This window comes from Aptenodytes patagonicus, chromosome 7, assembly GCF_965638725.1.
Source record: "Aptenodytes patagonicus chromosome 7, bAptPat1.pri.cur, whole genome shotgun sequence".
Classification (NCBI taxonomy): domain Eukaryota; kingdom Metazoa; phylum Chordata; class Aves; order Sphenisciformes; family Spheniscidae; genus Aptenodytes; species Aptenodytes patagonicus.
Genome location: NC_134955.1, coordinates 18,607,920 through 18,624,508, shown reverse-complemented (window position 1 = coordinate 18,624,508; position 16,589 = coordinate 18,607,920). Strand labels below are relative to the sequence as shown.

At 43.1% G+C, this 16,589-nt stretch overlaps 1 protein-coding gene across 13 annotated transcripts in view; it reads left to right on the top strand.

Annotated features, from left to right (window-relative positions):
- TNNT3 (troponin T3, fast skeletal type) overlaps positions 1-16,589 on the top strand; it is a 31,782-nt gene that overhangs the window by 1,867 nt on the left and 13,326 nt on the right. For 2 of the 13 annotated variants that reach the window (XM_076344183.1, XM_076344182.1), the window contains exons 2-10: positions 3,246-3,280; positions 4,452-4,465; positions 5,128-5,145; positions 7,670-7,687; positions 8,720-8,764; positions 9,334-9,348; positions 10,296-10,307; positions 11,681-11,695; positions 15,902-15,919. In XM_076344183.1, coding sequence (XP_076200298.1) covers positions 3,261-3,280; positions 4,452-4,465; positions 5,128-5,145; positions 7,670-7,687; positions 8,720-8,764; positions 9,334-9,348; positions 10,296-10,307; positions 11,681-11,695; positions 15,902-15,919 — 175 coding nt within the window. In that variant the 5' untranslated portion in view covers positions 3,246-3,260. Of the gene's footprint in view, positions 1-3,245; positions 3,281-4,451; positions 4,466-5,127; positions 5,146-7,669; positions 7,688-8,719; positions 8,765-9,333; positions 9,349-10,295; positions 10,308-11,680; positions 11,696-15,510; positions 15,523-15,901; positions 15,920-16,589 lie in introns of all 13 variants that reach the window. The other 11 variants (XM_076344188.1, XM_076344187.1, XM_076344186.1 and 8 more) reach the window with 10 other exon arrangements.

The window sequence follows — 16,589 nt, the reverse complement described above, 5'->3', positions numbered from 1 at the left end:
TAAGGGGTGGGAGCAGGCAGGAAGTTTTTGGTCTGGTGAAACTTTCCCATGTGTTTTGATTTCCTTCCAAATGGTGGGCAGTATTAACTAACTGATTTTATTACATCCTTAAACCTCAGTCAAGACCAGACCCCATTTTTCTGCCACTGTACAAACAAAACCCAGTTATTGCCTTAAGGTGCTGACAGCCTTAATCTTAGGCTGCATTTGCTGTGTGTAAAGTAATTTCCACCGAAGGGTAATCCTGAGCCAGCTGGAGACTTTCCATTGCCTTCAGAGAACTTAATCCTAACGGCAAAAAATACTACTCTTAGCGGATTGCTTTCTTTATGGCCTTTTGGATGTAAATACGGTTTGGTTTTGTTGGCTGCTTTGATGACAGAGTTAGCTACGTGGACAGTGCTGGGTATCAAAGAGACTTTCTTATCTTGGGTGGCTGTTGCTATGATGGTCTGCATTTTGCCCCTGGTTTCAAGGGACCAGATGGCTTTTGAATGCCACGAAGTGGACAGACAACTTGTTCTTCTTGAGGCGAGACCTTTTTGCCTTTCCAGCCAGGGCAGTGGCAGTCAGCTACAGCCTAAAATGCCAGCTCCTCCCGACAAAGCGACCAAACTTGGCTGAACGTTTGGCCCTTGCAAGGCTGAAATCTGCACCTCCCCTTGGATTTTTTGTCCCCCCTGCCTTAGCCTGTGGGGTTTCTGCATCTGGCTCATCTCTGCACAGAGTCTGCCAATGCACTTGTTATTAATTAATTTTATCCGGGGCCCAGAAACCCCCCAGGGTTGGGGTCTTACAGTGTCAGGGATGCTGGCATTCTCGCTTGGCTTTTATAGCACGCGGACAGATGCCATGCAAAATCCCATTTGCATTTGCAGCACTTGGATTAACAAATATGGAAGGGTGTAGGGGAACAGCCAATGTGACAACCCTCGGCAAGATGTCCTTAGAGCTAAATTGGAGACTAGATGAGCTCATTCCAATAACTGTTAATGGAAAGCCTGATTGCAAAGACTCCCATTGACTTCAATTGCCTTGGAAAGAACAGCATGTGCTGCATTACGTGCCTATCCTACACCGAACAGACATTTGCTCTCTGTATGCATACGCAGGGCTCTTGAGCTGATTTCTTCTCCAGCATTGAGCAGTATTACTCTTCTTGCCACTGGAGTGAGAGGGAAGAGGAGTTTAGCCCAAAGCACTTTAAAAGTCCTCTTTTTTTTCCTCCACCTTGGGAAGAAGGAAATCTGGGTTTCTAAATTAAAGACAGAATCCGTGGGAGGATTGGCCATTACTCTGAGTCTTTAGAGATCATGCATTTTGGAAGAAGCCAACAGCTGGGCATCTGGCAGGTTCCCTCTACGGGCTTTTGCCAGGAGAATCTCTGCTGTCCCGCTGCATAAACCAACATGCTGTCAAGCGTTATTACTAATAGCTTGAATAATTCTTGGAGGCTGAAATGAGATTGCAAACCTATTATACTGCTAGCCACTGTGCAGATAGAAAGTGGAAGTCTTTATGCTGAAGATTTGATCATCTAGATAAAAAAGACTGGGGAGAGAGACCAGAGGTGATGTAGCATCCAAATAAGTAACAGAAGAAGCAGTAGGAATCAATGCAGCAGAAAAGCCTTTTGAAGAGCTGAAATTCCTCCCAAACACAAAATTCCTCCCAGATTCCTCCTGCCTAGTGGGGTTAGAGTCCCCAAAGTACTCCTTGTACTCCCTGGCTGTTGCACTTGAGGAGTGGGCAATCACAGCTACCAAGTTAAAAGCAGCCTGGGACCAAGAGATCACTGAACCCAAATCTCATGTGTCCTAGCAGTAGATCATCCTCCTGTCCAGCTGCTCAGATTGGGTCATAACACAGCCATTGCTGGCACTACTTCCAGGGCAATGCTGAATTTCAGAAAGAGGATAAATCAGCAACTAGAAGAAAAAACGCTGGCTGTTTATCGCTGCTTAGAACATGGTGGGGTTTAAATCCTGTTGGTGTTAATGTGTGGTGCCCAGGGTCGTTGCTGGGGAATGGAAAGGATCCCTTATAGGGCAAGGTTGGAGCCTATGGGATTACTGCCTTCCTCTGAAATAGAAAGCTGCTGAGCTGCAGTTGTTCCTTTTGAACCTAAGTCAGCCCACCTGCTCCTTCAAGACATCTCTCATATATCAGCTGAGTAATGAAGTCATGAAAGTCACGGTTAGGATTTCCCAGCGAGGAGGAGCCTGGCTTTCTAATTTAAGACCTGCTGTGGACTTGGAGAAAGTTTCGGGGGCCCTTCCCCACCTCGTCTCCTTTGCCTCAGGGCAGCTGATGCTTTTAGGAGAGCCATAGCATTGCACCACTGCCATCACCGAACCTGGTGCAGCATGCAGTATTACCATGATGCTCCCCGAATAGCGGCGCCGCTCCCTCTGACTCCGGCTGAGGCTCCGATACACACATTTGGGATCAGGCTAAGATCAGCAGAGTGGCCGTATCCAGCCCTCACAATTCCCCGCTGCAGCTCTCCACGGGTGGTGGTCTCCATGCAGCCCTGACTCGGGCTGCGCAGAAATGCAAGACATGACAGTGCTGTGGTTGGGTTCACTTCTGCCCCATTTTGCGAGGATTGGTTGTAATAAATACAACTGGTTATACTGATATGAATTGCCTAATCGGGCATTTGGCCAGTTCTCATCCTAAACTAATCAACAGATAATTGTTCATTCATTCATCAGCTGTATAAGCCAGACACTACTACTTAAGGCACATTTGGGTGCTGACAAATAAATAGTCATCTCTGGTAGTTTCTGGTGTATTGGTAGTTTCAGTTATTTTATTTTTTTTAGCTCTGACTAATGCTTTGGAGCTGGTGCCTTCCCACTTGCGGTAGTGTAACAGAAGGAAAAATTTCTCTGATCTTGCTGGAGCAATGGAAATGTCAGATGGGTGTGAGAGGACACCCGTCTTCCTGAGCTTTGGAGGTTTTGTAACTTAAAGCCAGGCTGACGGGGCATGTCTTTCCAGATGATCTTTTCCTCTTCCCCTCTCCTTCTCCTCTGACCTGGCTGGCAAAGGTCTGTGCTGCTCCCAAAATGGCAGTGTTGGTGGGGGATTGGCTGCTGTGTGGGAAAGCAGCTGCCTGGCTTTTTTCGTCCTCAAATGTCAACCCATCTGCTCCTGCCTTGGCATTTTCTAGGAGGCGGTCCTGGTAATAACACCTTTTTTTCTTTTCTTTTTTTTTCTTCTTTCCATCTTTTGTCTAGAAACTTGCTGCCAACATGTCTGATACCGAGGAAGTGTAAGTAGAGAGAAAGCTGCCTGTGTGTTCGTCTGTTCAGCTTGGCTCCACGCAGTGGAGCGTGGGCATCCCCGTGGGGAGGAGAGGCTGGGTGCCGCTCCGTGCATGGCCCGAAGACCCCTGAGGCAGTGGGGAAGGGGTGTCTTGGATTTTGGGTGTCAGAGGGTCCATCGAAATTCACCTGACGCCCTCCCTGTCCAACATGGGATGCCCTCCAAACACCTCCACCCAGCTCAGCCTGTCCTCAGTGACCATGGCATGACACCTGGAGGAGGGGGAATTAAACACACAGTGTAGTGGAGGAACTATTTTCTGCCCTGGTTTAACAAATCTAGAGTAATATGACCAAACCCAATGGGGTCATTTGACATTTATGCATCAGTAGATACAGAGGGGAGATTTAGGGCAATCGTGGGATCAGAGGCATCATGGACAGACCTGCAGTCGTCACTTAGTCCCCTCCTCTGCTACGAGGCAGGGTCAGCTCAACCTGTGTCATTTTGTCCAGCCTGCTCTTAAAAAAAATTCCAAAGATGAGATTTGGCACCTTTTTCAAGCCATCTCTAACTAACATGTCCCTTGTTTAGGGTCTGGCCCAAGGGCTGCTCTGGGCTTTGGGTTTCATGCAAGGTGATAGTAGAGCTGGAGAGGCTGGCAAGTTGGGGCAAGGAACGGGAACAGACCGCAAGACTGATGTTGCTATAGCCATGGGATAAACATTGAGCAGCATCTGGCTTATCCCAAATTTTTATTAGACAGCCCTAAGGTTCAGGGAGCCTGTAGCACATCTGGGTTGGCATGGGCCATCGGCTATAGGCTGGCTTGCCTGGCGCACCGGGGCTGAGGTCCAGCTTCATCAGCCACCGCACAGCACTTATGTGTAGGTGTCATGTTATAGCCTTGTGGCGGTAGGATTATTCAGGGGTATGGATCCATACGCACCATCAGGATGAGGAACACTGTTTAACATAAAACCCAAACCCAGTCACTTTACTAATCTTAAAACCAAATGGCTCCTTGAAGAGCAAAGGGAGAATGGGGGAAAGAAGAAACAACAGACTTTAAACAACGGTGCATTGGGTTGCTTCAGTATATGGTTTAAAGCTTGGCAATAATATGGAGTGGAAGGAATAATTATCTAGTTTCAATAACCTTTTTTCTTCTCTCGCAGGGAGCAAGGAGAGGGTAAGTCTTAAATCTGTCTCTAATTGCTTCCATGCAAGCCTGCAGCATTTGCTGGCTGTGTCCGTCTTCTCCTTTCTGCCCATTGTTGATATTTTAACAAAAAGTGCTGGTATGGTTAGACAAATCTGAGGTCTCTTTTTTTCCATGTCTGTCTGGCTGTCACCTGCTTCTGGTGATTTTACACTACTTGTAGCCCCAAATTGATGCCCTGGCTGTGGGGGATGCTGCTGGTTTTTGTAGGGGCACTGCCATCTGCTGGCAATTTATTTTGCGGCTTTTGTATACATAATATTTTCTGTTTTAAAACATAGAAACCCACAATATATACAAGCAATATACATAGAAATATACAAGTTTGTTTTCTTTGCTGTTTCTTCTTGTACTCGGAGGCCCTCTCTGCCACCTCTTTCCTACTAACATGCATGTACGCCTGAGTTCCCATTGCCCAAGAAAAAATTCAGTACAATATCGCCCTCCTCTTTTTTCTCAAAGTAATTTTATTTGCTATTTTACTTGCTGACTTGGAAGCAGCCTCTCAGAGGCCATCTTGCTCGGCATCCCTATGAGCGCAAAGGGCTCTGCTGTGGGTAATGTCCTACCGATGCATCAAGGCTGATGGTTGATTTGTCTGCTTTCTTTTCCCCTCCCCTATTTCAATGCAGAGGAATACGAAGAAGAAGGTAACAAAAAAACTTGGAATGTAATTTATCTTTCTTTGATTCTTGGTCCTGCTTTTTCCTTGTCTGTATTTCACCCTTCTCTTTGGCGCTTGCTGCTAAAGGTGATCTGAAACACTTGATTGGTAAATCAGTCAGAAACCATAAAACCAGCCAAGTTGGGGCCGTGATGTGCCGAGCCTTCACGTTACGGTGAAATGCAGTATTTGCATGAGCCATAGGGGATGGTTGTAAAGCTGGGAGCTAACCTGCCTGTAAACTCAGAGTGTTTTAGAGCAGGGACTGGCGCAGAGCCATCGGTGAAATCCTGCCATTCTCATTTTGGCAATGTCCACGTATTGAATGGACTTTGAAATTGAAAAGAAGAGCAGGTTGCCCAGCTCCTAAGGAGCACCTGACAAGGCACTGCTGAGGATGGAAAAGGTGAGGCCGAGAACCGATTGGCAAAGATGAAGTTTTTTAACGTGCTTTTAGCTGGCAAAAGGTGATTTGACATGCTGCGAGAGACAGAGTGCAGATCTGGAAAGATGGAGCATGAAAAGCCTTTCTCACCCGAGTTGTTTCAGCTTTTGTAGGCAGCAGGGAGAGGAAGATTTTGAAGATGTATCGGCATCTTTGCTGGACACTTTTGACACGTTAGCTTCAGTTCAGGCAGGCGGAGCTGCTGGTTGTCATCCTCCATTTTCCCAAAGTGTCTGGGATAGACGTGAGGGCCAAACTCTAGGCTTTCTCCCAGGATCTGCCCTTAGTGTCCAAGACATGTTCTAAGTGGGCAAGAGTGAAACCCTTTATTGGGAGGTGGAATATTTGCATGTGGAGGGTATGAGACCAGCTCTGAGACAGAGATTTGCCCCTGTGCAGAAATGTCCATCTTGGGGATTTTATACACAGCAGGGTTTTTTTGGCCACGGATTCCCCCATATTGCTGCAACTGGCTAATTCCCATCAGTGGTGGTGGGAACAGAGGTGCAATTGTGGCCGTGCTCTGAGTAGTTCCTGGCCTAAGGTACTTTATCCTTATGTCTCTAATTTCACCAGCACTGCTTCTGAGGGGATCAAGGGCTTAAAAAAATAAAATAGAGATGCCAAATGGGTTGTAGAGGTGCCTTTAGTCATCATTATGTCTTTAGTCCTACTCAGAGGGGCAGAGCCAGGGGGGTGAAGGTGGTATTCATGCTCCATCCTTCATGCCTTGTCAAATGTCCAAAGAGTAAGCCAAGGGTGTTGCTCCTACAGACAAGCCTTCCTAAAAGGAGAAGCATTTCTTCTTGCCTTTCTCCTTCCTTCCCTAACTGTCTTCTTTTGGTTTTCAAGAATTTAACGATTAATATGAAATTAATAGGCAGGTGACTTCCTATTTTTTTAATCTGCATGACTGTCTCCTCTGGGGTGTATCTTCTCCTTGCTCTCCACTTTTGCTTGACCTCTGTGTTACCTTCCAAAGTCATCCATTTCCTTTCCATATAACTTCTCTCCATCACTTTCTAACCACTTTTTACTCCAGGCCTGAGCTCACCCCCAATACCAGTTTCTAACAGTTTTCTGTTTTCATTTTCCTGCTTCCTGTTGCTTCTTGTTCCATGACACTTGCCACCTGAAGCTCAGGAAGAAGTTATGTGACATGGCTTCTGCTTTCTTTCTCTCTCAATGTGGAGGAAGAATGTGTGTGAAGAAATCCAGAGCAAATGGTTCACACACAGTGGCCAGGACTTGGTCCTGAGCCACAGACATCAGTGCAATGATGGACATTGATGTCACTTATTGAGCTGGTAGGAAATTGGGCCTGTTTTTTTGTTTAAAAAACCAAACCAAATCATTTTTATATATACATTTATATATATAAATACATGCATATATAAAAAACAATATATAATATACACACGCACATATAATTTTTATATATATACATATATATGTGTGTGTGTATATGTATATGGAAACAAATATATATATATATATATATATATATTTGTTTTGGCCTACCATTTTTATTGAACTGCTTGCCTTTTTTTTTGTCACAACAGTGTTAAGTCCCTTCCTTTCTCTCCAAAAGTTTAGATTTTTTAAAAGGGAGTGGGACACTGTAAAGTTTATGTCCATCTGTTGAAATTCAGGAATGTATTTATTTGAAATTTCAAAAATTGATAAATGTTGGCATGAGTTTTTCACCATTTGAGAAAAAGATTTAAAGCAAAAGAAATGCAGCAATTTTATTTTTGGTTAAAAATTCACCAAAAGTCAGTTTTAGGAAATTTCAGCCAGCTCTGATAAAGAATAAAATATTGGATGCCTTTTTTAATGTGGTTTTCATTTGTGGTCACATTCCCATATTTCACTAACATTTATAACCCCATAATATGTCCATTAAAATGTTATTTTTAATTCTCTCTCACCCTGTAATCCCATCATTGTGTATTCTTACCCATAACGGCCTGGGAGCTTGGCAAACCTCAAGAATGTTCCAATAAGATATTTCTTGTTTTAATTTTCTTCTCCCATTCTCTTTGCTGCCGTTTCCCACCCGCAGAAGAGGTTCAAGAAGAAGGTACGTGAAACAGCTTCTCAGCCCTCCTCTTTCCCACAGCAGGGCTCGGTGCCAATGCACGTCTCGATTTTGCAAGGTGGTAGAAGAAAACAAGAGGCAAGAGAAGGATGCTGGGACAGACCATCTGCAGGCAGAGGGCTTTTCTTGTCCCTTGCACATGTTGCACCGAGGGTGCCCCATACCCTCACGTATCTGTGCGGACACCTCTGCGACGGTTTTAGGGAGGGAGCAGTAGGGGAAATGCGGATACCATCCCCTCATCCAAGCCACAGCAGGCTCTGAGGCTGATTTTTAGCCCCGGGTGTTTGTAATGCCCGCCTTGGAATAACTGGAATCTGGCTATAAAGGTTTCTATCAGATGTCAACTGGTTTCTCCTACGTAGCTTGGTAGATAATGATCAGATGGATTTTGAAATCAAAATCCATCTGTGGTAAGGTATGTGTGTAGCCATATGTTACATAGTACATATTCTATAATATGTAATATTATATATAGTATATTGTATATATTATACGTTTATAGACTATAATATATAATATTATATATAATATGAATAATACTGCAGAACACAGATCTTATTAATTATATCTATGTAGACGCTGACAAGTAACCCCAGTGGACTCCCTGCATTGCATGCAGCATTTGCAAAGTGGAACAGGCAGGGCAGAAGAGGGGATGGAACAGAAACCCACCCTTTGCACTTGAGAGGTTTGGGATGTGGTGCTCGGGTAGGAGGAGCCAAAGCGTGCGTAGGTTCCACATTTGCAAAGCTTTGTGCTATGGGCACATTTGAAACAAGGGTAAACCTGTTTATAATGCTGTGGGAGACCCGCTCTGAGCGGTTTGCAGGGTTTTTACAGCATCCAGGTCCTGAAGGTTTTACATTTCTTGTACCTGTGCGTGCTTTGGTTGCCTGTCTCCATTTCACCTCCTCCTCTGTTTCTCTATTTCATACCCACTGTATTTTTTTAGACCCCTCTGTTGCATTCACACCCCCTTTAATCTAACTGTTCTCGTTTTCCATCTTGTTGCTTTTGCTCCTTACCACATCCCACGTGATGAAGCTCATGAAGCAGGTACGTGCCATTGCCTTCCGAATTGCTCCCCGCCATCTCCTTGGCGGTGGGGGGGATTCAAGGGTGGTGCAAGAGGAGCAGGACCCAGTTACTTTGCCTTATCGCTTCTGTTGTCTTTGCTTTCCACCTGTTCTCCGTGACCTGCTCTGCCACAGGCTAACACACGGGAACGGTCTCAGTGCAAGGTCTGGCAGACATCCGCTTGGTGGTAACCCAGCCTCTCCTGCCATGTGTGGAGCTCGCCATAAAGCCCATCAGGGCAATGGCAGGAGGTTGTTCCTATAAAACTGGAATTAGAGGGAAATTTCAGCATGTGTTATTTGAGCTTATTGTTAGATATTTCTCTCTCCAATATGTTTTTCCCTGTTCCTTTTACATGGTGCAGTTGTTTCCCAACTGCACATGCTTCAGATTCCTTCCCCTCCTGGCCATTGGTGCATCCTTTACTGGGATAAAACTTTTCCCTCTGTCTTAACAGAGTTTTCAGCCTGTGTAATATCAGCCCATGTAATAATGTGTTTCTCCTAATGTTCCTTTGCATCCTGTCCTGTGGCTCTTCCCACCTAAAGAACCTCAGGAGGAAGGTATGTGACATGACTCCTGAATTCCCATCATTCAGAGTAAGCTCTCGTTTAGCCAGTAAGCCATAAGATGGTAAAAGGAAACAGGAGTGAAAAATAGGCATATTAATATAGAATAAAACTTGCCACCATTTTGTTTTTTGTACTCCCTTCATGTTCTGTCTTGACATTGAATACACTGGCGATGCTACGTGGTAATTGTTGCATGAAAAAAAAGTATGAAAACTGCTGGGAAATGTAAACCTCTTAAAAGGATGAAGATTGAAAAACCTTCCCTCCGAGACTGGTTGGATCTCCCTGGGAGGCTTATTTTGGACCATTCGGGGTGGGTCAGGCCTCTGGACGATGTACAGATGTGCCCATGATTGGTCTGCTGCTACGGCAGCTGCTGACACTGCAGCTGTGGAGAGGATTTACCCTCCTTTACCGGGCTGACGTTCTTATGATAGCCTTTCCACATGCCCTTTTTTCAGCTTAAACCCTGTTGTATAAAGCAACTGGTGATAATTTTGATGCTTTAGCTTTGCAAATGATTAAAGGTGGTTTTCTTCTTCATGCAATGGAGTTTCTAGGCCACTGTCTCACGGTAGTACGTGCAGCCACATGCCACCAAAAACCTGCTGGCCTCAGGCTGTAAATTCATTTGGGCGAGCATCAGGGTTGTGAAATGGCATGCTGCTCCAGGCTTTCTGCAGGACTGCAGGAATGCGCATATAAGACGAAAGTCATCTGATATGGCCACTTAAATCAGCTTTATGTTTTTAGTATCTCAGACCATTTATGCCCTCACTTCCAGTATTGCTTTTTGTATCCATATTCATTTTATTTCCTTGCAATATACTCTCAGGCTTTCCCTCCCCCTCCACTTTGTACAAGTGAAAGTTGTTCTGATGTTTCTAATGCTCATCTTCCTTCGCATTTTGCTCTGTGACTCTTCCCACCTGCTAAAGCTCATGAGGAAGGTATGTGCCATGACCTGTGAATTCCTCTGTTTCTGTCCAAAGCGGTAATGCATGCAGGAATTCTGGAGGTGGTTGAAGAGGAGAGGATGCAAAACTGTCCTCCTCTCACTCGCTGATGGCTGCTTCACTTTCGTAGGATAAGCGGTGTGATGCATAATAAGTACTAACTGCTGTTTTGAAAGCAATGCCCAAAGCACAGGCTGGGCATTGCTTATATTCCCCAGTGCTCTGATTTATCTAACCAGGCTATCAGTACGGATACCAGTTGGTACGGGGATAGTGTTCCCAAAAGCATTTCCTCTATGCCATGCACCGTGGCTAGAGGTGAGACAGCTGTGCCCTGTGGCAATGCTATGTCCCTCGGTTGCGCGCACCTCTTTCTCCTGTCCCACTGCCACTGCGCAGAGACAAAACTCGCTTTTGTAGCAATGTATGCCGATGTGGAGAGACTTGCATCTAAAGTCATGAGCAACAAGTGACACCACGTCATACCTAGTTTTCTATTGGGCAAAGGATTGGACCGAGTGGCATCGTTTTGGTTGCAGCATATTTGCAGAAAATGCCAATTCAGAGAAAAGATGTAGTTGTATGCTTTTTCCATAACTATTGGTATTTTTCTGTGTTAACGTGCATTATGCAAAAATGGGGGTAGCAGGGTTGCATTTCTGCTTGATTTTATAACATGAATTAAAGTCCACATCTGGTAAGACAATCTGTGTAATTAGCAAAATAGTAGGTCATGCTTATTAAAGCATCAGCCTGCCAGCCCAAACCCATTTACCTTTCAATTGCCCTTCTGCGCCCCCCCCTTTGCATGTCCAGCTAGGCTTTCATTGGATACTTTATCCTGCAGGTCGGAGAGCAGTAACACGCTCATACTTACCTTCCCACATTGGTGTGCAGTCCTACACACCAGTGGTGAAATCCTGGGCACTAAGGAAATCAATGCCAGCTCCTCCGAGCCCATTGATTTCTGCAGAGGCTGGGATTTCTATGCACATGAATAAGAACAGGTTATCTATACCCTTTTTGCACATTCAAACCTATGGGTAATGGACGTGGTTTAAATACAAGTAAATATTTTTGTCAACCAAAGGCTACCAATGGCACCTGATTTATAACATTATGAATATATATGTTAGTCATCTGCATCTTTTATCTCCCAACACCCCCTGTCTTTCCTCTCCATGATTTTCTAATTGACATCCATACGTGCCCTCTATTTCTCTTTTAATCTTATTAATGGTTTTTATCCCTTTAACCCCTCCACCCTGGCTAAAAAAAGTGTAAGGTTTTAAAAATCATCCTCTGTTTCTTGCTCTAATTCTCTTATCTTTCTTTGCATCTCCTTCCCTGCTACTTCCCTCTTAAAGAAGTCCATGAGCCAGGTATGTGACTTCTGAATTCCTCTGCGTCAATCTGAAGGGTTATTGTATGCTGGAAATTCAGTTGCGCTTGGCAATGTCACAATTGGGTCGTGTTCTGAATTGGGACAAAATGGAAACTTTTCAAACAAACAACAGAAAAAACAAAAGGAGGAACGCCTTGTTTGGCAGCTATTGAAAATTATCCTTTTTATTTAGTTGAAACAAAACATTTTGTTCCAACTTTCAATTTTTTTCCCCTCTTTCCTCTATGGAAGATTTCCAAATTTTGAAATGAAAATTCTATTTCAGATGCTTCTGAAGCATTGACTTTATGGATAATGTGGGCTATATATAGTGTAATGCAAGAACAAATATGGAATGAGAGATTGTCACAAGGCAAAAAATGAAAAGGTTTTGTTCTAGAGATTTTAATATCTGTGCAACCTTTTATGCAACCTTTTATGGTTGTGAAACTGTTTCTGGTTTTTTAACCAAATCTTAACTAAATGTACATGAGTTTTGAAATATTGAAATTTAATTGAAACTATGGTTTCTGTTGGAAAATGATACCAGTAACTCTAATATTATACTCAGGAATTCAAAGATGGTGGAAGAAAACAGATAAAAATAAAATATTAATGATAAACTGTAACTTGCAGCTTCCTTACACCTTCCACCAGCAATAATTTCCTCTGCTCTGTGATGCGTAATAATGAAGATAAGAGCTAACTGTTGCATGAAAAATGTAATAACATTTTTGTAAACAAATATCTCAATGAATAATATGTAATAATAGCCACTGACTGGACTCAGAGCCATCCTTACACTGCATATGGGAACGTTATAATGTTTATTATCTGGAAAAGCAGAAACTGAACTTGCAGTGTCCTCTAAACTGTCTGTGAAAATTATTCTGTGCCATTTGGAGTAGCTTTATTAAAACAGTCACATCTCAGCAGCCGCCCATCCCAGCTATTTCACTTTGCTGTCCACAGAGGGAGACCAGCCTCTTAATTTAGACAAGATCAGTACTTTTGCCAGGGTTGGAGTGAGTGAGGTGAAAGCTGTCTGATTGATTTTTGCATGACTTAACACTTCAACATTCATCTGTGCACTGTTTCTCATTTCCCTCCTGTTCTCACCGCTTCTCGTTTCGCGTCCTTCTCTTCTCCTTTTAACCATATTCATTCTTGTCTGTTATCTGCTCCTAAGGTTTTTCTGACCTTGGTTTGCACAAGTTAAAGGTCATTGCTATCATCCCAGCTGCTTTGCCTGCCTCTGTATCTCCTTCCCCTGGTATTTACTGAATTGCTACTTACTACTTGAGTGTTGGTCTCAAGCTTTGACATACATATGAGCTTGAAATTTGTGCAAAACTCCAGGTATTAATGTAATCTGATTAACAATAAAGCCATACCTACAGTCTCCCCATGTTTTCTTTTCCCTCTGTAACATAAAGCATAGCAAAAAGGAAAGTTTATAAAGAAGACTTAAAAGAAAACTTTTATGTCAGAGGGAGACCGTCCTAGCTTTCCAAATCACTGTATGATTATTTAGTTTATCTGTTATTAATGCTGTCTTTGTCTAATACATCTTCTAAGTCACAGCCTTGGCCTGCACAAGTTCAGACTTGTTGCTGTTGTGTGATTCTTGCTCTAATTCCTTTATTTTTCTTCACTGACACTTTCCACCTAACCAAGTGCATGTGTGAGACATCTAAATTCCTATGTAGTAATCTGAAGCATTCCTCTACATAGGAATTTGAAGATGTTGAAGAAAACTGAGTCATGAAGAATCAGTCCATTCTTACGATTCCCTAAAATTTATTTTCCCTATAGGAAACAAGTATAATTATTGTTTGTAACTGAAGAGTCACCTTCTAAGAAGCTTAGAAGAAACATTTTAGTGCCCCTGAAAACTTTTAGGGCTATGACTATACCATAGCCAGGGCAGAAAGCAGGTACCTGAGCTGCAGAAACACGAGCTGCATAAGCAGGTGTTGCCTGCAGCAGGATCCCGGCATGCAGGCTCGAGCGGTTTCTACTCTTTTGCAGCAGATACAAGCCCTGTGTAGACCTGAATATTTCCAGTTCTGCAGACTTAAGCCTCACATTTGCCAGTGGAGGATTTTAGATGGTGGAGCTTCAGATGCAGATGCAGAGATACATTTAAAGCTTTACTTCCATGCAGTAGCTCTCGTATCCCCACACCTGCTCCAACAGCTAAAAGGGCATATGTATAGCTGAAACATAGGTTACGCTGCACACTTGTAAAACTCTCTCCTTGGGCATGTTTTCTTTCAAATTTAGGGATCACCAGTGTTACTACAATTGCCCATTGTTGATATATTTGCATGATTTAAATTGTTGCAATTCATCAACATTCAAATTTCTTTTATCTTTTATTTCTATGGCATCTCCTCCCTTCATACCCCACTGTAATTATTCTCCTTTTCCACTCTTACTAACACTCTATCCCTATAACCTAGTCTGCAAATTATACTCCTTCAACCCAGTCTTAACCAAAGTTTGAGGTGATCCCCTCCTGAATAACTTATTTCTAATTCTTCTATCTTCCTTTCCTATGTTTTTCCCCTGACACTTCCTACTAAATGAAGCCCCCCCTCCAGGTATGTGATTTAACTTCTAAAGTCCCCAGTGTCTGTCTGCTGAGACACTGTGTGTGGGAAGCAAATACAAGGTGACAGGAGATAACAACCTATCTGTTAATGATAGCTTGTAACTTGCATGTCTTGGGGGTTGTTGTTTTTTTAGTTTAACATTTTTCACAGTAAAATGTAATCAGCACTAAGTAGGAGGAAACTTACCTGTTGCATGAAAATTTTTCTAAAAACTAGGAGAACACATACACTATCATGAAAAAGTAGCTCAGCAAAAAGTGTCCTTGTGAGATCAATTAAATTCTGCACTGTGATAAGAGAATGAATGTTTCTTCCTACAGCGAAAGCTTTGTTTCAAATCTTGGGGCAGAATTTGACCCATTGTCTGTACACAGGGGATATAAATACTGTGAGATTTTGCATAATTTTTATGCCTGCTTTGCAAAATATTCAGTAGTGCGTGTACGGCTGAAAAGCAAAATCTGCCCCACAGATCCGCACTGCTGATCGATTCTTGCTTTGCCAAAAAACCCAGAAGAATGAAATGTAGACCTGCACAGAGTTTTAATGACCTTTTCTTCCTATGAAGTAATCCCTTTGTAATTCTACATTGCAAATGGATGTGAAGAACAGCAGTAGACTTATATAGACATCCAAGTTGTCTTCAAGGAAGAAAATGGCCTTAGCCATAGATCTAGAAAAGAGAACCGAGCTTCTTTGGAAGTTAGCTGCACATTGATGATGAGTTACAGCAGGTATTTCAGTAGGTTTCCGAACCACATTGTGTTTATTTCAAATGTCTGAAATACTTCTGTAGAAAAGGACAGATCTAATAGCGCTTTGAGAATGCTGACTATGTTCATGTGCATATTTCAAATCAAGGTAAACCTTGGTACACTGTGCTGTCAGATTGTGCTTTATGTCATATAATGCTCGTAAGATTTTTTTAAGCACTGCACTATTATCGTAAATCTGCCTGTTTCACCTGACTGAATTCCTTTCCCGTCCTGTGACTTCTGTTTATATGCTATTTCAAGTGTAATGAATTTATTTTATCTCAGGTTTACTTCTTAACTTCATCCCTTTCTCCCCTTTTCCTCTCTGCCCCTCCTCCCCTTTGGCTCAAAAGCTCTTTTGGTGTGTGAAATAACAGGTTTCTCGTTCTCATTCTCTTATTTTCCATTGCACCTTGTTCCATGACACTTCACACCTGAAGTTCATGAGCCAGGTATGTGACATGACTTCTGATTTACTCCACCTAGTTGCAACACAAGAGTGTGTGTGTGTGTGTGTGAGACAGCGAGCGCCAAGAACAGGAGTCTTGGGGTGGTAGAAGAGAACAAAACAAGAGAAACAAATATTAACCACAATGATCACTTGCAGCCCTTTTCTCCTTTAATCTCCACGCTTACTACTACTTTAACCTTACAGCATCGTTAACTCCTGACAGCCTCTCCAGATACCTTTTCTCCTTGCCTTAATTCACTAATTCCTTCATGCATTCCCTGGTTTCTTTCTCAGGCTTCCAAGAGCTTTAAATATCTGTTCTGTTTTTTTTTCCCCCCCTATTTCCTGTCTTTCCATCACTGCTCATACCACGACACCAGAGGAAGCCCCTGAAGAAGGTATGTGATGCACCTACAGACTCTCACCCTTTTTCTCTTTCAGTGCTGGGGGAACAGTGTTAAAAACACTGACCTTGTTCAAGAGCAAAGAGAGCACGGGAGGGAAATGGTCTCTCTGGATGGCTTTGGATGAACACAGAGGAAAGGGCTGTATGTTTGCCAAATCAAATCACCAAAAAGGTGTTTTTTCTTCTTGTTCAATCTCCGGAGAGTCTGAGGTTCCCAGCGTAGCAGGGAGAGTGTGGGGACAGTTGCTCTTAGGAGAACAGCGCTGGTTGTGGATTGACTACTGTGCTTCTTCTCTTTTGCTTTTGTCCTTCAACCTACAGCTGATGAAGAAGGCGAATACTATGATGGTAGCACAGTGTTGTCTTAGGACAACAAAGTAATCTTTCTAACACCTTGCTCTTTTTTTCTGTATTTGTTTTTGTTCCTCACTTGATTTTAAACTCAGGAACTGGGCCAAAACATCTCTGTCGCAAAGAATTGCTTACTGTGCATATCCAATCACCCTTGGGGGTCACTGTTGTATTGAGAAGCCTGTACATCCTCATTAGGATAGTAGATGGTGAAAACCAAGCTCTAGAAGCTTGCTCTGGACTTGTCTTTTAGCTAGAACCTGTTGTATCATACCTCTCATCAGCAAACCTTCTCTATTCCCAAAAAATCA